The 26,960-nt window shown below is 56.1% G+C and overlaps 1 protein-coding gene across 4 annotated transcripts; it reads left to right on the forward strand.

Annotated features, from left to right (window-relative positions):
- Window positions 1-360: 360 nt before the first annotated feature.
- TANGO6 (transport and golgi organization 6 homolog) lies at window positions 361-25,443 on the forward strand (the record flags this gene model as incomplete). Of its 4 annotated transcripts, none has more annotated exons than XM_080637306.1 (17): window positions 361-1,104; window positions 1,363-1,479; window positions 2,925-3,075; window positions 3,874-3,998; window positions 4,491-4,653; window positions 5,201-5,283; window positions 8,894-9,006; window positions 10,405-10,581; window positions 11,757-11,883; window positions 12,840-13,019; window positions 15,992-16,126; window positions 17,433-17,936; window positions 18,095-18,152; window positions 20,191-20,343; window positions 23,167-23,318; window positions 24,351-24,464; window positions 25,147-25,443. In XM_080637306.1, the coding sequence occupies 17 exons, from the start codon at window positions 361-363 to the stop codon at window positions 25,321-25,323; spliced, it is 3,273 nt and encodes a 1,090-aa protein (XP_080493432.1). In that variant the 3' UTR covers window positions 25,324-25,443. The 4 variants fall into 4 exon arrangements, 3 of the variants coding, with proteins under 3 accessions (XP_080493432.1, XP_080493434.1, XP_080493433.1); XM_080637307.1 differs by having other exon boundaries at window positions 401-1,104; window positions 3,871-3,998; XR_013958723.1 differs by lacking the exon at window positions 23,167-23,318 and having other exon boundaries at window positions 25,147-25,284.
- Window positions 25,444-26,960: the final 1,517 nt, after the last annotated feature.

Below are 26,960 nucleotides of genomic sequence, written 5' to 3' on the forward strand. Positions count from 1 at the left end.
TCTGGAAGCTGTTAACTTTTGCCGGATGCAGCCGGAGCTTGTGCTTGGCACAGGGACGAGCCTTGGGGTGGGAGCTCCTACAAAACACCTCATCCTCCACAGGGGCTGCTGACACTGCGGGGCGGAGGGACGGGACCCGCACCACCAGCTCCGCACACACACAAGGGGAGGGCTGCTCTCCTCCCCGGGCAGCAGCGGACACCCCAGGACCAGCACTGCTCCCCCGTGCCCGTCACTGCCGCCACACCGGGGCGGCTCCCCCGGGCCTCCGCTTCCCGCCCCGCCCAACATGGCGGCCGCCGGCTCCGCCGAGATGGTGGCGGTCAGCACGACTCCGCCCCACCGCCCGCCCGCCCCAAGATGGCGGCGGCGAGCCCCGCCCCGCCTCTCCGGGGCGGCCCCAAGATGGCGGGCAGCACGGAGCCGGAGGCGGGTCCGGACTTGGAGCGGGTGGTGGAGGCCCTTGAGCTGCTGCTGCGGCCGCCTGCCGGGCCCGGTGAGCGGCATGGCGAGGCCGTGCCCGGCCCGGAGGGTGCCCTGCGGCTGGAGACGCTGCGCAGCAACATGTCGGCGCTGGAGGAGCAGCTGCGGCGGGAGCCGGGCTGGGCGGCTCTGCGCGGCCTGCGCCATGCCGTGCTGGCCCGGGCCCCCGTGCTGGCAGCCGGGGCTGCGAGCGAAGCCGACCCGTGCTGGGCCGCCGCCTGCGCGCTGCTGGCGCTGCTGCTGTGCCTGAAGGAGCGCCTGGCCGCGCTCGCCGCCGCTCCCGCCGCCCGCGGCGCCGGGGCCGGGGCCGGGACCGCTCCGCCACCCAGCGCCGATACGCTGAGCGTGGCGCAGGGCCGGGCGGTCGGGCGGGCGCTGCGGGCCGCCGTGGGGCTGGGCCTGGTGCCCTTCCTGCCGCCGGGAGTGGGGCAGCTCCCGGGGCCCCCCGCGCCGCGCTCGGCACCGCCGGCTACGAGCGGGGCCCGGCTCCACGCTGCCACCGCCGCCCTGTCCGAGCTGGCCCAGCACCCAGCGCTGGATGCCCCGCTGCTCGCCCGCCACCTGGGCCTCCTCCTCGCCAGCCTCTGCCTGCTGGGCCATGGACCTGCTGCCTACAGCGAGGTCCGTGGGTCTCTGCTTCCATCCCGCCGGTGCTGATGTTAGCACCCCGCTCCTTCGGTCACCAGCCGAGCTCGTGCCCCATGGCTGGAGCCCCATAGCTCCCAGTGGCGTCTCCCATGCCACGCATGTTAATCCTCATGCAGGGGAATAGATGGGAACCAGGGAGCCTGGAGAGGGGCTGGAGGGGCTCTGGCACGCAGTGGGGACCAGCGGGTTTAATGCCAGTGTCCTCCCCGCCCTGGGGTTTGTTTTGAACAGGGTGTTTCAGAAGCAGAGCGAGCACGATGCCGGGAAACCCTGCAGCACATCCTGGACCGCATCTACCAGCCACTGGCGGTGCGGGAGCTGCTCATCCTGCAGGGACGGCCTAAGCAGGTACCCAGAGGTCGCAGGGAGTCACTGGCAGGAGTGCAGGGACTGTGTGTTCCTACACTCGGAGGGTTCCTTTGCTGCTCCACTGGAGTGTTCTCACACCTGACAGACCAGTTCAGTGCAGCACGCCGGTCCCCAAGTCCTGTGTTAGCACACAGGCGAAGCTGCTGGGTGTGCTTTCCTCGCGTGGCAGCAGCTCAGGCCCTGCTGTATGGGGGTGTGGGTGAGTGTGAGCTCTCATTGCAGCACATGCTGCCTTGGCTTGGCAGTTCCATTGCTGTGCCTGGCCAAGCAAAGCGCCTGCTCTTCCAGAACCTGCCCGTTTCCATGTGAGGGGAGCGAAACAATGCCGCCTTAGCACTGGCTGATGCTTGAGCCCTTTTCAAAGGCTGCCTCGTGGTGGGGGGGAAGAGGAGATGGGAAATCTTGATACTGCTTTTAGAAAGTCCGTAGGGAAAGGAGCACAGATCCCTGCTCCGAGGGTGCTGTGAGTGAGTGCGTGCCCACCTGCCATGTCATGGTCTGGGGGTAAGGACACAGGTAATGCAGGGTCACAGGATTAGGGGCAGCTCTCTACCACACAGTGGTCCTCCAGCTGGTATCACAGCAGTTCCCAAAGGCAGAAGCTGCCTGTCCTACCTGTGAAGGATGGAGAGGGTCCATACGAGGCGCTTGCTTGTGCAGGGCCTTGCTCTCAGTCCACACTTGTTCTGCAGAAAAATGGGTCTCCTGTTTCAACAGAAGCTGAGCTGACATCCCAAGCTGATCTTTGGACAATGTCCTTAGTAATGTGCTGTAGCTTTGGGTCAGCCCTGAAGCGACCAGGCAGTTGGATTAGATGATCAGTGTTAGGTCGTTTCCAGCTGAAAATGTTCTATCTCCCTAAGCACAGCGGTGCTGGCCTGTCTTCTCAGAGTGTCCAGGCAGACCCCTCCATTCTGACAGCTCGCAATATGGATTTGCAGCCTCCTGACAGCTCTGCTGATCATGCTGTCCTGGGGGATTGATTTGTTCAAGCAGGGACCCTGTGGGCTCACGGTGCTACCTCTGCAGCCCAGTGCTGTGTGCCACATCCTGGCAGGGGGCACTGCTGCAGACCCCTTACCTGCATCTAACCTGACTTGTCCCCCAAGCTCCCTGTGCTTCATTTTAGTAATGAGGCTTTCAGAGCTGCTGCCTGATCCTGGGAGGCTTTAATTAAAGAGAGGGGCTTAATTAAAGGGGCTGCACAAGGGGCTGTTTGTGGGGAGGCTGGCCTCTCTCATTAAACCTTAATTTGCTTTGTGCTGCTGGATGAAGAAGTGATTTATTTAAAACCTTTCCCTGTCCTGTGCTCCTATCTGGTCATGAATCGTGGAGGGCAGGGTGCAGGCTGTTTGCCTGTCGGGGGGGGGTTGCACAGGGTTGTGCAAATATGCTCCTTACCCAGCTCCTTTGTTTCCTTTCAGAGTCCTCCCTCTCCTGGGGAAGAAACAAAGCCAGCCCTTGTGCGGGCTCCGGCATGGCTGCGGCGCCTCTGTGGTCAGCTACTCTCTGAGAGGCTGATGAGACCCAGTGGGGTTCAGGCTGTGGTTCGGGGCATCCTGGAGGGAACGTGCGGTGAGTAGGGTGCTCTGACACTGCTCTTGGCTTCCAGGGTCGCAGATTAAAAGAGACTGTGATGATGTGTCTGAGATGTTTGATCCCACAAGAGGCCCAAGACAGGCAGTGCCATCAGAACACTGAAATGGGAAACAGCTTTTGTCAGGCCAGGCTGACTCTGTCACATACACGCAGATTCTGCCTCTGGCTATGCTGAACTCCCAAACGGTGAATGCCTTCCAACTGCAAATGCTTTTAGTTTGGAGTACGCCATCACATTTGAGGTCCAGATTGAAAGCCCCTGAACTCATTTAACCTGTTTATACCTCCATGGGGTCACACCTTGTGTGTTCATTCTGAGGAGCTGTGCCAGTGATAGTTTTGTGTGAGCTGTGCGTGCTGGTGGGCTGTGAGACCTGTCCTGCTCTTGGGCTCAGCAGCCTTGCTCTCCTGCTCTCCATTTCCTGCCAGGGAGTGAAACTGTTGCTCTCTAAAAGCTGAATCCCACAGTTTTTCATGCCAGAGCCACCTCCAGCCAATGCCAACCTGATGACACCATCCAAGCACGACTTCCATCTACTTTTTGGCTCATGCACCTACTTGTAGAAGCTGTTTTCCATTATCAGATGTCTTGGATAGTATTTTTTCCGTTTCTGTCGTTAGGTTTAGGTGTCTCCTGAAAGATGCATGGTTAAGGAGAGTAGTAAAAGCCAGAAATGCATTTTTTTTTGGCCAGAAGCATCTGGCTTCAGCCAAATCTGTCCATGCTGTTTACTGTCGATCGAAGCTGATCTTGGCTCTGTGCTGCTGTAGCAGGTGGCGCTGGTGCTGAGGCAGCAGCTGTGGACTGGAGAAAATGCGACGCGGTTGCAAAGATCCTGGCTTCCTGCCCGCAGCAGTGCCGTTCCCTCCAGGAGTACTACAGGCTGGTTTGCCCCCAGGTAGGTCCATCTCCTCCCTTCCTTTCCCTGCCGGCCCTGACTGGGAATGCAGAGTCAGCTTCCAGCTTGGAGAGTGTTGGTACTGTCTCATCCACTTGAGCATGGCCTGGCTCAAGCTAGGACAACGTGGAGTTGTGTTTCTGCTGCTCTGGCAGTGGGATGTGTTTCCTCCCTACTCCTGAATTTTCCATATTTGATTGAAATGCTGCATAATTTTTCCTGATGGCATGAGAGCTGTTCAGTGCTGCGCTACGAGGAGCTCTCTGCTGTGGAGCTCTTGCTTCCAGCCTTTGGCTGTGGGAGTGGTGCGGGCTCTTGATTTGAGCCAGAAACTCATCCCACATTAACATGCACATGGGAAGGAGAACAGCTCATGGAATGTTACAGCATACAAGAGGCTCATCAATCTGCTGCTGGCTGCAAGAAGCCGGCCTGGCCCCCCATCTGAGGGGCTGGTCGTCTTTGTTACTTTATCGGGGACTTCCTTTCCAGGTTCTGGGCTTGCTGCACATCCAGGACAAGCTGACAGCACTCCAGTTCCAGCGTGTGGCCACCACGACGCTGCTCACCATGGCGAAAGAGCACCCTCAGCTGGCAGAGAAGTACCTGCTCCAGCCCCTGCTGGCACCGCTGCTGCGATGCTCAGAGACAGCAGGTACTGGCTGATCAGACAAGAGTCTGCTTTCTTTTCTCCGTGGTCTTTTGTCTTTCCATCAGAATTTTCTCTGGCCGGTTTCTGTGCTGCTGAGCATGCAAGCCCAGCCCTGCCAGTCGTGAATGTGTCTGTGTGGCTGGGTGCACCACATGTACTCGCACTTGAGTCAGATTACTGCAGTGTAAGAGCTGAATAGTGGGGCTTCTGCCATGGGCTCCTTGGGAAACTCTCCCAGTCTGACAGTCTTGTTTTGGGCTTCTGAACGGAAGCTATCGGTTCCCCACTCTGACCAAGCAGCTCTCCAGGGAACAATCCATCGAGAGGTTTGTGGTCTGCTTTAACTGGCTTGTAACCTTGAGGTGTTTGCAACAGTGTAGTGGTATTTAGAGCAGCTAATGAGGGCTCATTGGTTCCCATGCTGCCTTGATGGAGGGAAAGCAAGACAACTGTCAAAAGTGCTTTCCGGTGCTGGGCATGGTGGGGTTGCTGTTCTGTTGGAGACTCCCCAGAGTGTGGAGGTGCTGATGATTCTGCCCTTTGTTTTCAGAGCTACTACTGGAAGATCTATCAGCAGGGGCTGTGCTGGTGACAGAGGAAGAGCTTGGCAGCTGTGTGGAAGATGTGCTCAAGGTATTGTGTCGATTAAGGCCTGAGGGTAGGTGAGAAAACTACTCTAAGAGCTGCTTTGAGATTTTCTGGGCAGTTCAGTGTGTGTGTGACCATGATAAAACTCAGTGTCCCCTGCAGTCGTGATGCTGAGGTGAGGCCAAGAGCTGCACAGAGTAACCTCCTATGCAGTGCTGCACTGGTGAGACTGCAGCTTTATGTTGGATACCAGAAGGATACCCTTCAAACGTTCTCACCCCAAAATGTTCTGAGATGGGAGTGAGCTCTTGCTGGTTTTTTTTCCCCAATGTCTTTCTGATGTGTCAAAGTAAGACAAGTCTGAGCAGTGGGCTTGGAGCCAGGAGACTCCATGGTTCTTTCATATCCTTTTTCTCTAAGCTGCAGCAAGACTTTGTGAGCATTGCTAAATTATGCAGCTTCTGCAGGACTGCAGCACAGCAGGAGGCCCTAGTCAGGAGTTCCATGGGCCTGGCACACGTTGCCTTGGGCTGTCAGTCCTGGTCTGAAGTGATGCTGCTGCTCACCTTCCACCATCAGAGTTGTGCAGCTGGTCAAAGGGTAGGATGAACTGCAGGGAATCTGCATGTGCTGAATCTTCAGAGGATGCCTGAGCTCTCCTCCCAGGCTGTTGCTGATCCCCTTCTCTTTAGTGTCTCTGCCTCAGTTTCCTTCCTGTACAGCATGGATAATATGGCTCACGCTGAGCCCTGTGTTACCTGTGTGGGAGGGAGTTATTCCCAGGAATTCTGGGAGCTGCTCTTCCTGCCTCTGAGGTCTGCAGAGGGCAGCCTGAGCCAGTGCTGGAGTTGAAGCCTCTTTACAGCTCCTGCAGCATTAATTCCTCACGGAGGAATGAGTGGCAGCCAGCTCTTGTGCTGGGCCAAAATGTTTCTGAATGAGCGACCTGGGAAAGAGGGCACTTGAGGTATCAGCAAGTGGCTGGCTCTGCTGCTTGGTCCTGCAGTGAGGGCAGCTTGGCGGGGCCGCAGGTTGGCTCGGTAGTTGTGCAGCCAGTTGGCAGTGAGGCATTCGCAGTGTGTATCATGAAATGAGCAGATTCAGTGCGGCTCTGGGGCTGCTGAGCTGTTCCTGTGGTTTAAAGAGAATAAAGGTGAGCTGGGAGGCATTGCAGAGCCGTGAGGAAAGGTGGGAGAGCTGGCACAGGTACCCTCATGTCTGCTGTTAGGAAGCGGAGAATGTGTGGGTATGGGGCAAGGAGGGTGGGCAGCAGCTCAGCCACAGGAGAGATGCTGTGAGTGGCTGTGTCCTCAGTTCAGGTGTCCCAGAAAGGGGAGGACAGTACTGTTAGTTCCCATGGAGTGCCCCCCGTGGTTCATCTTCCCCTGCTGTCTCTCAGGGAGCTAAAAACGTCAGTCTGTGTAGTCCCACTAGACAAGGAAGGTAAATTGATAATGATATATAAGGAAAAATGAGTATCCTGTTTTGCAGGGACCATTCTGAGCTGAACAGAGTGACAGATATGTTTCCATGTTCATGAAATCCATTTTAAAACTGGGTGGGTAATCCTTCAGCAGCTGCTGATGTCCAGCCACCTCCTCTGGAGCTGCTTGTGGTGCAAGACAGTACCTAGAGGTAGTGGTGGGGCCTTGGAGCTGATTCGTGTGCCCAGCTTCCAAAGCAGAAGGGGTTGTTTGAGCTCAGCAGCTCTCCCAGCCCGCATCAGGTGCTGGGGATGAGGAGGGTTAAGGAAAATGGAAGGTAACTTGGATCTCATCAGGAAAGCACTCTGGCTTTGCCAGTAACAGATCACTTTCTGTGTTAACGGGATGTGTCTTGTGGGCAGGATGTTGCAGGCTCAGCACCTTCTCTGGAGGTCCTTAGTGCAAGAGGTCCCTTGGAGTTACAAACAGTGTGTTCAGCAGTGTAGATATTGGATCTGGTGTCTGGAGAAGAGGTAGGGTCCATCTTGTGATCGTTATTAAGGAACAGGTTTTTCTGTGGGGGAGACCTGTCTTCTGAAACCTTTCCTCATAGCTCCTTTTTCTGCCATTCCCACCAGCGCCACGCTGCAGGCTTTGCTGCCTGCTCTGACAGCAGCCCAGCTCTCTGCTGCACGTTCCAACCCAGAAGGACATCTCCAGCCCAGGAATTCAATTTTAAGAAGCTGGTGACTTGCTTACTGGCATGCCCCTAGGCAGGCTAAGCTCTTAAATGCTGTGATTGTTGTAGTATTTTGTGTAGTAATGATTTGTTGTAACTAGCTGGCAGGCAGAGACCAGTCTGGAGGGCTGCTCTGTGGCTCCCTTCACAATGAGTGTTGGGGGAGTTTGGGGCGGATCCCTCCTTAATGGCATAGTGCTGGAGGCCTGAGAGCAGCCAGATTAGTGACAGAGGCTTCAGCCTGTGGATTTCTGGGGGTTTCTTGCTTGGCAAGTGTCATTTGATGCTGAGTGAGAAACCATCCTTGGGGCTTCATCAGGGAGGCTTTGTGTACAAAAGGTTCTGGTTAGGAAGAATGGCTCCACAGGGATTAGCACAGGAAAAAACGTCTGTTTGCATCAATACAGCAGGGCAGAATGTTATCAGGACAATCTCCCTCCTAGCCCTCCTACCTGGGTTGTCACACTGCCTTGAGCAGGCAAAAGCTCTTTGGTTTGTCTCCTGGGCACCTCCAGCCTTGGAACAGGTGTGGGAAGCACTCTGGTGTGAAGGAGCAACAGCTTCCAAACAGGTAGTTCACCCGTTCACACAGCTGGAAATCTGTTAGAGAAGTGGTAAAAGGCCTGTATTTCCCTGCACCACCCTTTTTTCAAAGCTAAAAGCTACAGCAGGAGGAAGAGCCTGATAAAATGAGAAGCTGAACACATTAACCCTGTGTCCAGCTGGGTCAGGGCTGGTGTTTAACCATTTTCTAGACTGAGTTTTCCCAGCATTATGGCTTTGACTGAAAGCATCCTACGTGGCTTCTGGTTTCAGACAATTCCTTTAAAAGGATTCAAAAGAAAACACAGTGTCCTAAGACTCTTGCGAGTGTTTTTCCTCTGCTATGTGGGCAGCTAGGTAAGACGTGTGCAGTGAGCTGGTAGCAGTGGCTTGCCTGGGAAGGGTGTGCTGGTTTCGTGGAGGAGGGCATTGACCATGTTTTGGGAGGTTGCTGCTTGAGATGGAGAAGAGGCACATAGCCCTGCAAACTTCCTTAGAGCCGCTGCAACCCACTTGCTCTGCTCAGCACACGTCAGCCCAGCTGCCGGGCTAGGGACTGATCTCTGTATCTGAGATTTGGCTCTTAAGTGCAGTATTTCCATAAAGATTTGCTAATTCAGAGGTGCCTGTTGCATCTCTGTTAACACAAGATGTTACCCCTAAGCAGCAGACTTCGTGAACAGCTGGCTGCAGTGTTCCTGTAGCTTGGAGCCCTTCTGTGGTTAAGCAAATGCTAGGAGAAAGATGGTGCTGAAGGCTGCTTTTAAAACAGAGTATGGCATAATCAGGGAAAACAGGCTCCAGACAGAAAGGAACAGAGCCTGAAAACCCTCTGTCCTCCTCCCTGGCAGCAGCCATTCTGTGCACAGATGTTCTTTGTCCTTCCCTTTGCCTTCCTTCTGCTCCATGCAGGTGTTTGACTCTCCTCCCTGTGCCCTCCTCTCCGTAGGTGTATGTGGTTGGAAATGACAGCTCGAGCCTGCTGCTGGGATCCTTACAGTCAGTCCTGGGAGTGGTTTTTTCCCTCTATTCCTTCGCCAAGCAGAATGTGTCATACTTACGGTAAGGAAGGATTGCACTCAGCTCCTTCTTGGGGTTTTGTCTTCTCCGTTCTGCCCACCTCCAAGGGACGTGCTCTATATGAGCACATACAGTAGCCGAGACCAGTTCTTTCATCCTGAAGAGCTCTCATTCAAAGTAGGCAGTAACCGCAGGCAGAGGCATGGTGCACGACCTTACCGGTAGACCTGTGCCCAAGGAAGCAACCCTCACATTAGGTTTTGTCTTCCCTGAAGCCCGTATGTTTGGTGTAGAGGCAAATGTGCCCTGTGGGGGCCTTGGGAGCACAGGTTAACCTCTTAATGCTCGCTTCAGAGCAGGGATTGTGATTGTATGTGGATGGAGATGGTGACACCTGACTGAGTGTTGGAGAGATCTGTGTACTGGGGATCTAGAAACAGGATAAAACAGTTTGAGCACTGGCTCTTCGAACTGCAAGATTGCTCTCCTGTCTGGGATCACTCTCCTTCGATGCATAGCTGTCCCTAACACTGTGCCCAGCTCCCCCACAACTGATACATGATGGTAAGTGCCACTTGTGTCAGTCATGGTGGCAGAAACAGTGGTGACCTGTTGCTGGCTGTCCTCTATCCTTTCCCCTCCTAGGCTTCCCGTGGGTTGCCTTGAGTTTGAACCAGGCTAGTAGAATTACTCCTAGTGGGTTTACTCTGCTTTGGTGATACCGGCATGCGGGTGCTGGAGGTTTTCCCTAAAAGGTTTGTGTAGACACAGCCTCTACTATTATTAAAGACATCGTTAATCACTTCAAAGAGTAGTGACTGCTGTGGCAAGTCCGGAGAACAAGCCAAGTTAACACTGCTGCTGGGTGAACAGAGTCACTCCTCGCTTCTCTGTTTGCAAAGGAATTTGGCAGGGTAACTAAAACCACAGCTGCCTGGAAGCATTCAGGTTTACAGACCCCTGGCACAGTGCAGCACTGCTACTCCTCCTCATTAACCTGCATCTTTCCTTGGCAAGGGTTCCCACGCCACCTTTCAGTGCTCCCTGTCTCCTTCCTCCTCTTCCTTGGCACAGCTGACAGCTCTGTGCTTTGTCATGTTGGCATGAAGCACCAGGCACATCGTGCTGAGGCTGCGTGGAAGTGGCTGTCCTTGTACAGACACGCTGTTCAAACAGAATGCTCCCTTCCTCACAGGGCTGAAGTCTTGAAGGACCCAAATCCTTCCATCTGGGAGTGCCAGAAGGACCGGAGGTGCTGCTGATCCCCTTATAAACTTGCACAAATGCCTTCAGTTGACAGAACTGTCAGCCAGAGCATCCCAAGGGGTGCCCATGGTTGATGCAGAGATGTCTTTCCCACCCAGAGATGTGTGGTCCCATTGCAGTGCTGGGGTGCAGTGGGCAGAGAAAGGTCACCACTGCTTGCTCTCTCTTTGCCAGCTCCCCATGCCAGGAGATCCTGCTGTGGTTCCTGGAGAAGTCAGAGCGGGAGGTGTCACTGGCAGTGCTGGAGGGCTTTGCAGGGCTCAACAGCATCGTGCCCACCCTCCACCCGAGGTGCCGGTTCTGTGCGGGCAGCGAGGGTGGAGCCACCATCGCAGTGGAGGAGACCATCAGGTGAGTGCTGTGGGGGCAGTGCCCAGGCATCATTTAGCATGTAGGGCTTTTCATGGTGCCTTTTTGTGCCTGGTAGAGAGCCCTGGTGAGTATGGGGCTGGCAGAGCTGTCGCACCGCAGTCTTGTCCCCCCCCAGCCACACAGATAGCTGCTGTCTGCTCCAAGCTTGGGCAAGTGATGTTTCTTGTCTCTGGGTTCTCTATACACACCACAGAGCTCTGACTTTGAGCCCTTAAAAGCAGCACGCTCTGAGTGTTAGTGTGTGCTCTCGCTGTGCTTGTCCTGAGTCCCGTGTCCTGTCTGCTGGGTGTCTGGGAATGGGACATGCTTCTTCAGTCCCAGTACTCCCCAAATTCAACTTCCACCCTCCAGCTTAAGCCTGTCTCATGGCAGATCATAGCTGTGTGTATGAGTGAAATCACTCAGACACACGTGGCACCACAGCAGCAAGAACTCTAGTTATGCCAGCACCTGAACTCCCCTCCTGCTCTTGCAGATGGTCTCTTATGAGTAGAGACAGAGCGTGGCCACGTGGGAAATAAACTGCAGCGATTAGACTCCAGCCAGGCAAACCAGGCCTGTTCAGCAGCGTGGCATTTGGTGTCAAGAGGGGTAGCTGTTAGTTGGCAGGTACAAGCCCGAGGCAGTGCAATCGAGCAGTCAGAGCGCACGGCTCCCGCCCAAGAGCGTCCGTAACAAAACCCTGTACAAATACACTTGTGTTGGCTTCATTTCAACGTGTTCCTGACCTGAATTAAAAGAAGGTCTGCACTGGTTAAACTGGGTATACTTTAAAATTACTCCTTTACAGCCATGGCTGTGCCCATGTCTGTCCTACTTTCATGGTTATGACCACTGCATGAATTAACCAGCGCTAATCCTGTTCTTTGTAGGGTGGCTGGGTTAAACATGTGCATTGTGCTCATGGTTTCTGCAATGTTACTTCTTTAATGAATGCAGGTTAATTAATGAACTGAGTGTGTGATCACATAGACCAAATGAACTGAGCAGTAGTTTGGCTCAGGTGCCTCCAGGCTTCTGCTTTCTGGTACTGCTGTGAAGGGAGATTTACAGGAGTGCAGAAGCAGGATTTCACCTTGCTGTGGAGTACTTTAGAGCCAGCCCTGGAAAAGGTCTGGGTACATTCACATAGGTGACACAGGGACTTGTTTCAGTGATGAAGATGATGCCCTCTACCAGAAGATTTCCTTGGAGCAGTGCCACGTGGAGAGCTTGGTGGAGCTCTTGTCTCACTGTCAGAAGAGTGGTCTAGCCGGAGACTTCTTCATCCGCTGCCTGCAGGTAAGGGCAGGCAAGTCTCTGGGTTGGGGCACATCTGTAGGAACAGCTTCCTTAGCCCAAGTGGTCTATATGGCAGATGAGAAGGGAGACCAGTGATCACTTTACATGGCTTGGGAGCTCTGAACCAGGCTACTGCACATGTTGGAGCAGTCCTGCTGTGTGCTGGGCAGAGCAGCATAGGTGAGGAAGGCAGCCCTGGTGTCCCTGAAAGGGTTAACCCTTGTTCCCCCCAGTCTCTTTTGAAAACCGGAGCATGTCTGAAGTTTAATGGTGTGTTTGAGGCCATGGATGATCTCTGTTCATTCCTTGGCTTTAGCAGAGGAAACTAGGCATCTGCTCCCTTTGATCCTGCTCAGAGTGCCTGCGGTTCCCTCCTGGCTGTGCCTGGGCTGTATTTTCTGTGCCCTTGCTGGCAGATGGAGCCCCAGCCCACAGTCACGCAGGTTGTTCAGCATCGTGGGTGTAGGGATGTTGCTGTGATGCAGGTGGGACACACAGGAGCTGTGGGCAGCTCTCAGAGACCTTGAGTGTACCCGCTGAAAAGTCCCGTTTGCATGAGGAGTCAACATGAGCTCTGCAAAGGGGAAGGGGACTCTAGGTGCCTTTGTGAGCAGCCACTGCCAAATCAAGGCTGCCAGCAGAGACCCAGCCAGCCTCACAGCCCAGAGGATGGTTTGCCCTAGGACAAGTGCTCAGTGGTGCTCATTGTGGTGTCCATGGAGGTTTGCGAGTGTTTGGCCTGGTGGCGAGTGTTTGATCTGGTGACAAGTGTGGATCTGGAAAGGGACAAGGCTGGAAGAGGGGAGGTGACCAGGAACCCTTTGCAGCAGCATGGAGGTTTGGATAGCATGGACCTGCTGTGCTCAGGACTACTGGCACGGTGACCAGTGTTCCTGGTGTGGATTTGCCTGTGTCTAACCAGTGCATGTCCATGTCCTGTCCTTTCTTCCCTGCAGGCACTGACTCATGTGGCTGCGGAGGATGAGGTGGCTTCGAACTTGGCTGCAGCACCTGGAGGAAGTCTCTTGGAGCTGGAGCAGTACCACGCTGGGCAGAGGAGGAAGCTGCTGGTCCTGCAGCTTGTGGCCACGCTGTGCGAGAACATCTCAGACACTGTGTTCACAGATGTTGCTCAGGTTGGTCATGACAAACCTCTGGGGGATCAGCTGGAGCATGTGGCAGACCGAGCTCTGGGCTGCTGGGCTCTAAGGAGACAGTGGCTACGAAACAGCTGGAGAAAGGTAGAGCATCCCCAGGAAAAGCAGTTAATTGATTCAGTTGTGTCTCAAAAAGACACTGTCTTGTGCAGTGCCAGCAGGAAGGGCAGAATCAGCTGCAGAGACAGGACAGAGAAGCCCAGCAGATACTTTCTTATTTGTGTCTGTGGTTGTGTATTAAAAGCCAAGAAAGCAGCCTGTGTGTTAACTGGAATTGACTTACCACCTTCTCTCCTTTGAGCAAAGTTTATTCCCAAGTTTAACAAAGCTTAAAAATGTCTGTACCCAACAGACTTTTTAAGCAAGTGCTGGCTGCCTATCCATGGTGTCAGTCCTGTTTTTAATGACACTGCTGCCACATCCTACCACAAAATGTATTAAATATTGTGGTTCCCAAGGCCAGCTGGGGCTCCTTGAGCCTGGTAGCAAAAAGGATTGGGAAGGCACAGTATTCCCCTGCTGATCAGTGCATTTTAACTTCCTCATTGTGGCGTTTTGGAGTATTTTTGAGTTTGGGTTTTTTTGGTTGGTTTTATGTTTCACCTCAGTGACCTGTTTATGCCAGTTAACCGTGACTGGCTCAAGCAGAGGCGGTCACTGCTAACACAGGTGTCCTCACTTTTTCCTTTGGGACAAAGGAGTCTTTGTGTGTGCTCTGCAGTGACAGAGGGGACCCAGGCAGTGTCATTGCAGTGCCAGGGGGTGTGGCAGCCAGCGGGGCTTTGTCCCTACCTGCCTCTCCATCACACCCACCAGCACGGACCCGCTCCACTGCCTGGGTCACAAAGTCAGGATGGGAAATGGGGAAGAATTTGCCAGGTTCTGGGTCCAGTATGAGTCCAATATAAAAAGAAACAACCACCAAAAAGGAAACCCAGACAAAAAAAACATTGCACTTCCCCTGGGGTTGTGTTTCGGGGGAGCCAGGCAGTTGCAGAACTGATTTTGAGCAGGTTCTGCAGCGCAGGGTTTCTTTGGGGTTTTTGGTCTTGCTGTGAGCACTCTGGTGCATGGCTTTATGCTTAATGGAGTTTGAGCAAGCATGATCCGCCTTCCCAAAGCAGGAGCCCAGGAATGGCAGCAGCTGTGGACACCCTCAGCCTCACAGTTTATTTTATTTACATCCCCCCAGCTTTCATTGGATTGACTTGATTTCCTTGATACTCCAAGGGTGCTCTCCTCCTGTGTGAGACTTAAATGTGCCACAGTGTTTCATTTTATGAGCTTTTTTCCTCCTTCCGGATTAAGATGGGGTATTTTTCCCTCTAGATTTCTTTTAACCTTTTGTTTTTCTCAGTAGCTATCTACTGAGAGATTATTTAGTCATGATGCTCCTATTTTTTTTACATTAAATATGATTTCAACCTGTATAGCTTGCGTGTCCCTGTTGTGTGAGAGCAGATGTTCTGATGTTACTTTCTTGCTGTTTGATGATAAGTCTTTTCTGGAATAATCAGGCCAGAAGGTACCTAAGCCTTTTCCACAGCTGCTCCCAGCCTGCTTAACAAAGCTGGTAGTGATTGATCAGCCCTTCTGATGGGGAAACATGTTGTCTGCACCCAATGCCCATGTCCTGGAGGCTGGAAATGGGTTTGGTGCAATAGTACCTTGTTGCTCTCATGCTTGGGAGCAAAGTAGTTCCTCCTGTTTTGCAATATGCCTGTTCCATTGGAACGACCCTGGTCCAGCCCCTTCCCAGCACAGCTGGCAAAGGCATGGAGAAAATAAACTCACTGATTTAAAGTTCTATTAGAAAGGCAGGAAGCCTGTGGGATGAGGGGTGTTGGTGTTTAGTGTTGAGAAGGCCAGTGGCAGCCAGGCAGGATCATTATGTGCTTGGGGAGAAAAAAAGTGTGTGAAAAAGCCCACAGAATACGTAACAAACGTGGTAAATGGCCCAGATTGAGTGTGGCTGTATGGGGATAGTTGGTGGCTGATGAAGGGGGGCCATGGGCAGCGTGCAGGAGCTGGAGCTCTGTGGAGCTGTCCTAGGCAAGGGCAAGTGCTGGCAGCAGCTGCTGGGGCAGGGAAGGGACACTCTGCATCTACTTGAGTTTTTCAAGCCTAAGCCTTTCTCTAGCACAGTTTCATACAAACCGTTTGTGTTTCCCTTTTGTTATGACCATCACAACCTTCCCTCTCAGCCCCATCCCAGCTGGCTTCCCAGCTCCCATTCCATGACCATAGAGCAGGGACAGGAGGCAGAGAAGGGGTAGTTCTCCCTCTTTCTGCTCCTGCAGCCCTCACAGGCGCATCTGCTGCTAAGAGTAGGCACCATGGTTTAGCCATCACCTTGTCGCAGGCTGTGGTGGGTGGGCAATAGCCCAGACCACACTGGAGCGCAGTGACTGCAGGCACTGATGGACTGGGCTGCCTGACTCTGCCTTTCTAGAATCCTCCTTTAGATCATCTGGTGTGAGGCTGGGGACTGTGACCCCAGAAAATTAGCCCAACTGTGCTACTGCCAGAGGGGCAGGGAGTGGTTCAAGAGTTCCAGTCCCATCAAGGAGTCCAGCTCCCTTCTGCATCCTCAGTGGATCCACACTTGGACTGCACCAGTGTCCCAGCTGTCCCCCAGCTTACGGTGGCTCCCCAGTGCTGCTGATACCACTCACTGGACAGGGGGATGGAAAGGGAGGTGGGAAGGTGCTGGTCAGGGATGGGGCTGAGGGGGAAGTTCAGGGTGGCTTTAGCAACAGGGAAACACAAAGGGTTTATATGATACCATGCTAAAGAAAGGCTTGGGCTGGGAAAACTGAAATAGATGCAGAGACAGTGAGAGGAGAGCCCAAGAGCTGAGGGCTGCAGCAGGGCACCCCAAGGTGCAGGAGGCAGCAGCACCACAGAGATCCCTGTTCCTAACCACTGTTACATGCTTCTCTTGCTGGCAGGTGCAGGAGTTTGTGGCAGCCACACTGCAGCGGGCCTGTGCCAGCCCGGCACAGGGCCCTGGCGCGGCCGTGGAGGCGCAGACCCTCGCCATGGCCATGGGGCTGGTGGCTGCCATGCTCGGTGGAGCCGTGCAGGTGAGGGGTGATGCTGGGTGCTGGGTGGCCTTGGGGTGTGGGGAGGGGACACCAGGCACCATCCCATTGTGCCCAGCCACGGAGTGCTGCAGCCTGGGTGCTCACTCGGTTGCAGTCTCTGATCAGTCCTAGCATGTATATGTGTGTATATATATATATAAATTTTTTCTCATGGCACTGGCTGAGAGTTTGACCTTGTCAAGGCAGCCCTAAGAGCCTGGGTAATTAATTTATAATCCAAAATGTGCTTCCAGGAGAGCTCTGACAGAGCAGTGCAATCATGTACAGCATCTTTAAATACCAGCACTGCATCCTCTGCATCCCTCATTCACAAGCTCCATCTCCAGAGCACAATGAACTTCCCAGTATTTGCTGTACCAGTATGTCTGATGTATGAGTATCATAGAATCAACTAGGTTGTAAAGACCTTTAAGATCATCAAGTCCAACCGTTACCCCAAGACTGCCAAGTCCACCACTAAACCATGTCACTAAGGGCTTCTCTAAAGACATCCTTTCCAAAGCTGGTACATCACCCAGTTGCCCTGTGTCACAGTGACTGAACTGGGATCTGGGAGCAAGCACGTGTTCATTAGCACGCTGTAATCACTCAGGCTTCCACTTACATCACTGAGCTGTAGGGGTTGCTTCATCCCCGGACATGCCCAAAGGAAAATGCAACTGTTAATGGAAAATGATTATTTTTTGTGTCTTATTGCTAAATTTCTGACACTGGGAAAATAACATCATTTAGCTGGAGAAAACTTAAAACCAGAGTCTTGCGGCTCTAATGGGCCCCCTCCCAAGCGAGCTCCTGCTCCGCTCTGGTGTTAATGGGAGCAACTTGACTTCACAAATTGAATGCAAAACAGCTGAAAAGCTGTTGGGATTTCAGTGGTCAAGGGCTTTTTTACAGGATCATCCAAAAGCTCCCCAAAATCTCTACTAAAGCATCACTTTTCAGGTCTTACAGGCCAGATTTTCCTTTAGCAGTTAAATCCAAGTTAGGGCAGGAATTTCTCCCTCTTGGGTGCTCCAGTCTCAGAACAGGTTGCTGCTTCTTTGCCTGGAGCTTCCTTCCAAGCAGGACCAAAGGCAGGAGCGGTGGTAGAGATGTCGCCAGCCCAGCTCCTATGCTAAGCAGCAGGATCCTGCATGGACACCACTTTCGTTTGGGCTCTTGCCCTTCCCACCTTCTCCTGCAGCACCTTGGGACAGGTCCATGTGTGTTGCTCCCAGGAGCACCCCAGGGACCAAACCTGCGTTGCCATTGCAGTGGTGCCAGTGCTGCTTCTCTCCTCCCACAGCTACAATCCAGCGACTTTGCCGTGCTGAAGCGGTTGGTGCCGCTGCTGGAGGAGCTCTCCCGCACCTACCCTGAGCCCGTCACCCAGGAGCTGGCCTCAGACCTGCGCATCGCCATCTGCACCCACGGGGCCTTTTCCCCCGGGACACTGGGTGCTGCTGCTGACGGCGTGCTGGGGAAGAAGCCAGGGACTGGAGTGCAGAGGCCTGCTGGCATTCCCAGTGGAGCACCAAGCCTGCGGGGTGGCCAGGCACCATCATGGCACAGCCACAGCAACTCCTCGGCTCCTGGGGAGAGGAGTGAAGAGCAGACATTGAGCCATGAGCCCAGCACCACTGGTCCTGCTCTAGCCCCATGTACTGACAGCCCAGCTGGGCTCCAGGAGCTCCTGGTGTCAGCCTACGACCCACAGCCTCCGAGCCGGGCAGCTGCGCTGCGCTGCCTCACCAGCCTCATCACACAGCGCGATCCGGAGGCCCTGGGGCTTCAGGAGAAACTCCTGCAGGTATCAGGCTCCCACTGTGGTCCCCATCCTGTGCGGGGCTGGGGCTGGTTCTTGTTAGCTGAGCCCACTGACTGTGCCATCACTGGCGACTGAAGGCATCAGGCAGGAGGGACCAGGGCTGTGGGGCTGCTGCCAGTGGTGCTCCCCTCTCCTTGCAGGTGTTCCTGGAGAACGTGCAGCATGAGGACGCCTTCGTTTACCTCTCAGCCATCCAAGGTGAGTGGTGCCTGGCCAGGGCAGGTGGCAATGCTTTGTAGGAGAATGTTTGTGCTGGGGGGAGGTTTGGGTAAGGAGAGCAAAGCACAGGGGAGCTGTGGCCAGGTAGGGAGCTCAGCATCTCTTGTCCTCCTGGACTGTGTCTTTGTGGTGTTTGGTCAAGCCTGGAGCCAAGTGCAGGTTCCCAAAGCCAGCAGGCTTCTTCTCTCAGCTGTGCTTACTCAGTGGGTAATTAGTTCATTTACCTTCTGACTGAACTGCTGAATCTGCCCAGACCACAGGTGCCTCCTTGGTGGAACCAGAGCCTGAGGTGAGGGCACCCTGGGCAGGCTCACCCTCAGGGCATCCTCTGGCTAGAGGACACCGAGCCCATCCCGATTCCTGTGCCAGGTCCATGCCACTGGCCTGGGGCTGCAGTTTCAGTGCAGTGTGAGCACCCTGGCCCTGCACCCAGCTGACTTTCTGGCTTGCAGGTCTGTTCTGCTGAGGCTGGCAGAGGAGCCAGGGCTGTAGAGACCCACTGGTGCTCCCTCAGGGCTCTGCTACATCCGTCCTGATGGAAAAGGCAGTAACAACCCAGTGCTGCCACTGCTCCTGCTACTTCCCAGAAAACCCTTGGGTCCATGCTTGCTCCAGGATGCACAGCACAGCCCCGTGGCACTGATGCCATTGGGATTCCCAGGCAGGTGCCTCCATACCCAGGATAATGCAGGCATCCTGTGCGACAGTGGGTCATGGTGCACCAGTTTACATGGAAGGGAGGTGCCATTCTGATGCCCAGAGCCATACTAGTGGTGCCAGGAGCCCCAGCTGCCTTGGGTAGGGAACCTTTAGCAGCAGCTGGAAAAGGAGCTTATCACTGTGCTTCCTTCTGCCTGTACGGTCTTGAGTGGGATGGGTTTGTCCTTGCCCTGCAGGTGAAACACAAACTCCTCAACCGTCCCCCGGTGATTAATTCACCCTCTTCAGCTGCCTCCGTGTTTCGCTGCGGCTGTGATTAACCCTGACGCGGTTCCTTGTGGCAGTGACTCAGGCAGCCCCTGCCGCACTGGCACCGCAGTGTGCCACACGTGGTGCTGGACACTGCCGGTGGGGTCCCTGCTGCCATGCTCCAGCTCCCCAGTGCAGGGGAGGACCATGCTGGTCCTGGGACTGGTGCTGGTTGTCATGCAGCCAGGCTCTAGCAAGGTAAAGCCAGAGGAGAGGTCGCTGCCCCGCTGGATGTGCCTGGGCTTGCAGAGGGTAACCAACTCTGGGCACCCTCCGATAACCAGGGAATGGGGTTGGAGGTGAAGGCGGATGCTCCTGGAGGGCAGGGGAATGGGGCTCACTGTGACTCACTGCTTGGCACGGCTGGGGCTCCGTTTGCCCTTTCCCTGGAGAGCAGCTGCCTTTCCCCATCAGAGAGGCGCCTGCTGCCTGCGCTTGCCCCCAGCCTGCATCTCTAAAGGGGTGGTAAAGCCAGCACAGCCCTGCAGCATAGCCCGGCCTGTGTCCCATGACTGGGGTCTGACCTCTCTTCATCCCTGAGGAGATGTGGCAGACGTGGGGCGCACTCAGGCTCCAGCTCCCAGCTTGAGCCAGGCAAACCCAGGGGCTTCATGGAGCTCTGATGGGCACAAAGACACACAGCAACATGTGCCTGATGGCCAGGAGCAGGGAGCAGTGACCAGACACTGCCTGCACATCACCTGCAGTACCCAGCTGTGCTGTTGCTGGGCCAGCCTAGGGCAAACCCTGCAGCTGACAAGCCGAGTCGATGCTGGGTTGATGAACGGTAACCAGCAGCAATTAGTGGGCACCTGCTGCCAACTTCTAAATTACTTACTTTTCAGCTTGGCACCCAACCAGACCCAGCACTGGGCTGCCCCAGTGCTGTGGTTTTGTGTGAGGTCGCGGCAGTGCAGGCGTCCTGCAGGTGATGGCTGCACCCAGGGCATGGAGTGGCACAGCCACCAGTGGTTCCTCTGCCAAGGATGGTGGCTTGTGTCTCACTCGTGTCTGGCTCTGACCCACACTTACCTCTCACTGCCCCCAGGGATTGCCCTGCTTTCCAGCGAGTACCCGGAGCGGATCCTGCCCATCCTGCTGGCAGAGTACCGGTGCCCAGCATGTGGCACGGAGGACGCCACGGCCGCCATTACCAGGATGAAGCTGGGAGAGGTGCTGATGCGTGTCACCCAGGCACTGGGTGAGTCCATAGCCATGTCCATGAACATGGCAGTGTTGGATGTTGACAGCAGCTGCAGCGCTGCACAGCCCCTCGCTGCGCTCTGCTGTGCCACCTCCAAGGGGTAAAGCACATGGGGGATTTTGGTTGTCCAAAGGTGAGAACCAGCTCCTACAGCCTGGAATGAGCAGGATCGGAGTGGTGGATCCTATCGGCAGCCCACTGTCCCCTCAGTCAGCAGCACTGGGTTTGGAGGCTGCCGGGAAGCGCCCGGACACGCAGGGCTGAGGGGTAAAAGCTGGATGAGGCCTTTCCGGCAGCCGCTGTTGGGACGTGTCCTAAAATGCCTTGTCTTATTCCCAGCAGAGGCCAGAGCAGCGAGAGCATGCACTGAGAGCTCTCTATGGCCAGGGAAGGTGGCAGCTGCTGTCCTTGCTGCTGGACAGCCAGGCAAGGGTTCCCCATCAACGCTGGGTGCTTTGTTCCCTGGTTGGCCATGGCAGAGCCAACCTCCTCCTGCAGAGCCCAGACTGCCTGAGCCCCTGGGGCCTGTGCTGGCTGCCTGGCTTGCTGGAGCTCTCCTCTGGGGCACAGCGGTGTCCCCTGGCCATGGTGATATCCCTGAGCAATGCCACTGCAGGCATCCAACTGGGGCCAGTGCTTCTAGGGCCAGGTCATGCTGCTCCCCTGCCCTGCTGCCAGGATGAGGACAGCATTGCAGCCAGTAATCCCATCATCTCCCAGTGGCACTCCAGTGAGCAGTGTGACAGGTAGCAAACCCTCTTGGTGTTTAAAGGCCCTCGGGCGATGTCCGTCCATCCAGCCCTCGCTTTGCACAGCACTGCACGGTGCTGGGTTTCCCTCGGCAGGGCTGGCAGTGGGACAGTGGCACAGCCTCCACTGAGGTTCTCCCCCCACTCCTCAGTGCCTCTGCCGCGGGCAGTAGCTCTGACGCGTCCTGGCTCGCCTGTATATTTATAGAGCAAATCGCACAAAGTTGTTTTTGTTGCAAAGCTTCAGGATTTAAGAGCGAGGACTTATCCGGTGCTTCCAGAAGCGCTCTGCTGCGTACAGCTCGGAGCTCCTGCGGCTGCCCTGGGACTGCTGTGCCTCCCTCCTGCTTCATCCCTGTCTCTATCCCTGCCTAACATCCCACTGGAGTGGCTTTTTTCCATACAGGAGGTGATTTTACAGCAGGCTCCTATTGCCTGGCAAATCATGGAAGCACAGTCCTGTCTCCAGCAATGTGGGGCCAAGTGATACACAAGGATTTATAGAGACCTTGCACCAACACAGTTAGCTGTTGCTGCAAACCTATTAAATCTGCTCCGGGTGCACCACAACAGACGTTCTCCCTTCTCAGTCAAGGGAGCATGTGCCTGGCTTGCTGCAGGAAAGGAAGCACTTCATGCTCTTTCTGTGGCTGACCAGCGGTGTGCTGTTGGCTTTGGAGGAGCTTGGATTGTCCAGCGGAGCGTGGACTGACTCCTGGGGTGCAAGGACTGAGCAGGCTGTATTCCCAAGCAAGCATGGCCATCCCTGGCATCACAGGGCTGCCCTGAGCTCTCCCACCCTGTGCCATGCAGGAGCCATCCCTGCTTCTCCAAGCGCGTGATCCCTTAGTGAGAGAGAGGGCCATGTAGGAAGAGTGAAGCTACAAAGGAATGGTCCTACAGAAGGACCTCGTTTGCCTGTTCCGGCCCAGCTCTTGGCCCTCACATGGTTGCACACAGCCCAGAGCTGTCAGTATGCCACTGGTGCACAGGCTGGCCAACCCCAGACCCTCACAGTAGAAGCCCTGAGCCCCCATGTGCAGGATGATGGTGTTCCTCCACTGCCTATGGGGCTTATTTCTATCCCTGCATCCTGGGGCATCCACTGCCTCCACTGGCTGCAGAACACAGAATCACAGAATGGTTAAGGTTGGAAAGGACCTTAGAGCTCATCCAGTTCCAACCCCTGCCACAGGCAGGGACCCCTTCCACTAGAGCAGCTTGCTCCAAGCCCCTGTGTCCAACCTGGCCTTGAACACTGCCAGGGATGGGGCAGCCACAGCTTCTCTGGGCACCCTGTGCCAGCGCCTCAGCACCCTCACAGGGAAGAGCTTCTGCCTTACATACAACCTGAACTTCCCCTGTTTCAGTTTGAACCCATCACCCCTTGTCCTGTCACTGCAGTCCCTGATGAAGAGTCCCTCTCCAGCATCCTTGTAGCCCCCTTCAGACACTGGAAGCTGCTCTGAGGTCTCCACGCAGCCTTCTCTTCTCCAGGCTGAACAGCCCCAATGTTCTCAGCCTGTCTCCATACAGGAGGTGCTCCAGCCCCTGATCATCCTCATGGCCTCCTCTGGACTTGCTCCAACAGCTCCATGTTCATCTTATGCTGGGGACACTGGAACTGTAATCAGTACTCCAAGTGGTGTCAAACCAGCGTCCAAGGAGTATCCAGAGCTCAGGAGAGCCAGGAAACCAACAAACTCACAGGGTGGGAGCTGTGCCCGTGCCATGGCCACCAGCCATCCATCTTGCACAGGAGGACCGTGCGCCTGGGTGATTGTGCATGCTGGTCACGGGCTCTGTGTGCAGACCCGTAATTAGGCGGCTCACACATCCCCGGGGCCTCCATGTGCTAATTGGGGTGGGGGTTTGTGCAGCTGAATTATGTGAGAACTTGGGCTTCGCACGTTGTTTCTGTGGCTGTTCCTGGGGTCACCTCTGAATGGCCCCCTGGGAGCTGAAGGATGCGGAGGGCAATCTAGCCACTCCTACTGAAGCCGGAGCTTTGGCAGGAAAGGGCAGTGGGTGTTTCCTTGCCCATGATGTGCTGCTCTGGTCTCTCTTGCAGGGGACATGGTGTTCAAACACCGGGAGCCATTGGTCCAGGCCTTCCTGCAGGGTGCACGGGACCCTGACAGCACACTGCGGGCCAGCAGCCTCTCCAACCTGGGCGAGCTCTGCCAGCGCCTCAGCTTTCAGCTGGGCTCCATCGTCCAGGAGGTACTGGCTCCATCCCAGCCCTGCCAGCCCTTTCCCTGAGTCCCTGCCTCCTTAATGAGGGTGGTTTGTTGGTGGATGCTGAGCTGCTAAATGCTCGTTGCTGGGGACGCAACAGCTTGGTGTTTCTTTAAAGGACATGAGTGATAGTTCCTGATATTGCAGGGTATAAAAGTCATTGGACCTGCAGCAAACCCTCAGGAAATTCTAGTCTTGATTTTTAGGGCTAAAAGCTCTATTATCAGCTTTATAATCGGATGTTGTTTGTGCAGAGAAGCGATAGCCCAAGGAAAAGCTGTGGCACTGCTCCACCCATGGCAATCTGCAGGAAGAGACCTGGGGGCACATTTATTACCTGCCAAAAGCACCTCCTCATGCTTAATGATAACTCCTTACCAGTCTGTTCTCAGCACCCAGCTGATAGCTGATGGGGTGAGACACGGGTGGGTGCCAGAGCCACGAGAGCTGTGATCCTGCTGGAGTGAGCCTTGCTTCTGGGGGGATCTTCTCACAGCTCTCCTTGCCGGGAGCTGCCAGCCTCACATTTGGCAGCCCTTGAGCTGGTGGGTCTGTGACCCTGTAGGAGTTAGACCTTCAGCCCATGTTGCCTCCTGGAGTGGGAGGAAGGTCAGGAGACATCAGTGACAAGCGCACAGGGTTCTTTCCCTGCTCCCCACTCACAGCCACGCAGCATCGGTGGGGTACTGGCAGTCTGACGAGATGCCAGCATGCCACACGCTGCTATTTTGGGAAGGCCTGAGCTGTGCTAATTCTCCGGCTGTCATTGCTGGGGTTTAATTAGGTTCCTTTGACTGTGCCTGCTTTTTATAAAGCTTCCCAAGGCAGCTGTGTGAAAGGAGAGGGAGGGCTGCTCGCTGCCCTGTGCCACGCAAAAATCAACCCCCCCGGTTGGGTGCTGGCAGGGGAACGTCCAGCTGGGTGTAGGGGTCCCATCCTCATCATCACCTGCTGCTCTCCTGGGTCCCCCTGCATCCCCCTGCCCTTGCTGACGGTTCTCCCACCCTGTCCCCACAGGTCACCTCCTGTGTGACAGCCATAGCCAAGACGGACCCTGAGGCAGAAGTGCGAAGAGCTGCTGTGCACGTGGTGGTGCTGCTGCTGCGGGGGCTCAGTGAGAAGGCCACTGAGGTGGGTCACATCCCTGCCTCTCCAGAGGGACAGACAGTCTCTGCCAGGCTCCTCGGCATCCCCAGGCCCTGTGAGGGCTGCAGGGCTCATTCCCAGGCAGCTTCCAGGGGAAGTGTCAAGGGACTGGGGCCTCCAGCTTGCGCCTCCGCCACTGAAGGGACCCTCTGCACTGGACCCTTCTTGGGATAAATAGGACTTCATGGGGGCATCTCTTTGTGCTGCTTGACTATGCTGTGGGGCAGAGCCATGCCATGGGTAGTGCCAGCTCCTGGGAGACGTGGGAGTTGCTCATCACTGATTTGACTTGGAAATGCCCAGTTTTTCCGTGGGCCGTGGCCTCCCTCCCCACTTCCCGTCTCTGAACATGTTGGGACTCAGCTCCCGTGGAGGAAATGGCTGATTCCCCACGGGAATACCCACAGCCAGGATCTCAGCTTCCCCTCGTGCCCCCATGCTGGAGGGGCACTGCAATGCACCGGTGCTGGGCTGCGCTGCTGCTGTGTGGGGAAACCGAAGTCACCGCCTGAGGCAGGGGGGGTGGTGGTGCCGCCGCATCCCTGCACCAGCAGTGTCAGCGGAAGGGCCAGCACCGCGCCTGCCGGGGCATGCTTGGGGTTGCGGTTTGGGTTGTTGCGGGTGCGGGTGAGACACCGGCGGGTGCTGACGCTCCTCCTGCCCCCAGGTGCTGCGGGACGTCCTTCGGGACCTTTACCGGCTGCTGAAGCACGTGGTGGTGGCTGAGCCTGACGGCGCAACGAAGCTGCATGCGCAGCTGGCGCTGGAGGAGCTGGACGCGGTGATGAGGAGGGTTCTCTTCCCCCCACAAACGCTGGAGAAGAAGATCACGGTGCTGCCATAGCAGGGCCGAGGCTACAGAAATAACTCTCCCTGCTCCGGAGTTGGGGCCGAGCTCTCGGAGGGGAAGGGTTTGCTGTGCCTCTGGGATACCGCAGGCCAGGAAACAGCTGGGGCAATGTGGACTCGCTGGGATGGGGCAGGAAATAAACTGCAGACATGCTCAGCACTGTGTCCATGATGTCTCTGGGAGCTGTGTGAAGCTTCTCGGTGCCATCGTGGCCATGTCCCAGCCTTCGTGTGCTTGGGCTGGTGGCAGTGACCCAAGCCCTGGGTGAGCACTTGGGTCCCATGGAAGGGCAAGCATCAGCCAAGGGGGCCAGGAGGTGGGGGGTCTGCACCAGCCACACAGCCCGGCCTGGCCCTCCCTGGCACTGCGCTCATACCATGAAGGTGCTGGAGGGAGCTGGCACTGCCGGGATGCTGGCAGAGCCTCCATGCTCCCTGCTGGGTGCCCGCTGGCATGGAGGGAGCTCTTTTGGGTGCCAGCCCTGGGTGAGGGACAGGGGCAATCCCTGAAGGCAGTAGCTGAGCCAGCTTCTAAATGTTGTGATTTTAAGCCAAATCTGAGTGATTTCCCCAGGTGGGGAGAGGGAAGCGGAACTGGCATTGCCAAGCCTGCCAAGGTGGTGGTGCCACAGTGCTGGGAGTGGGGCTGCATGTGGGACCCATTCCCCTCTGCAGTGTCTCTGGGGAAGGCCCTGCCATGGCACTGCCCTTCTGCGCCTGTTCCTGGGGTCTCTCTCATGGTGAGGTCTTAGGATGGGGCCCTTCCACTGCGGCACCAGGAGCCCCATCCATGCCAGGACTGCCTGTGTGCTGGGAGTGTGGCCAGGGGCCACGGGACCCTTGCAGGGTGCCCTGCTGGGACCACCCGTGTGCTCAGGGACATCCCAATATCGGTGTCACTCATCTCCCTGCAGCCATGGGCCCCACTGCTGCACCATGGACCCACTGGGTGGGGGGAGCAGGGCTGGGGACTGGGGTAACACAGAGCCCTCAGGGGCCCAGCCCAGAGTCTCCCTTGCACTGAGCAGCCCCAGCCCCGCTGTGCTCGGCCCCGGGTACCTGATACCGGTGCTGGATGGTGTGAGGTGCGCAGCATCCCTGTTCCCCGCAGGATTGGGGTTGCCGGGCTGTGTCTGTGCGCTGGTCCCACGCCTTGCCGTGCCGTGCAGTGCCGTGCGGGTGTGCTCGGGCAGCGGGAGCGCATTGTCCTCACCGGAGAGCGTCTGCGGCCCCGCGCTCCTCGCTGTCGCTGCTGCCAGCCCACACCGGTGCCGGTGCCGCGCACGCCGCGATGCTGCCGTACGGACTGAGCCTCCCCGGGGCCTGCCGCAAGCAGCAGGGGATGGATTCTGAATGAAAAGTCTCTTTTGATGGGGCTGGGCGGGCGCCGTCCGGCAGTCCTGCCGCAGGGAACAACGGGGTGGCTGTGCTGCAGGAGGAGGGAGCTTGGTTTCCACCTCGGGCAGGGCTCCTGCGGCCAGAGCCCGGCCGGCAGCGGCGACAGACACCCGGCTGCCAGGGGCATAACGAAAGGTAAGGGGTAACCCCGGGGCTGAGACCCTGCCGAGAGGTATGGGGAGGGCTGCAGGGTGTTCCCCTCCCCGTTCCCTTCCCTGATCCCCGCCTGCAGCC

This window comes from Psittacula echo (assembly GCF_963264785.1).
Source record: "Psittacula echo genome assembly, chromosome: Z".
Lineage (NCBI taxonomy): Eukaryota > Metazoa > Chordata > Aves > Psittaciformes > Psittacidae > Psittacula > Psittacula echo.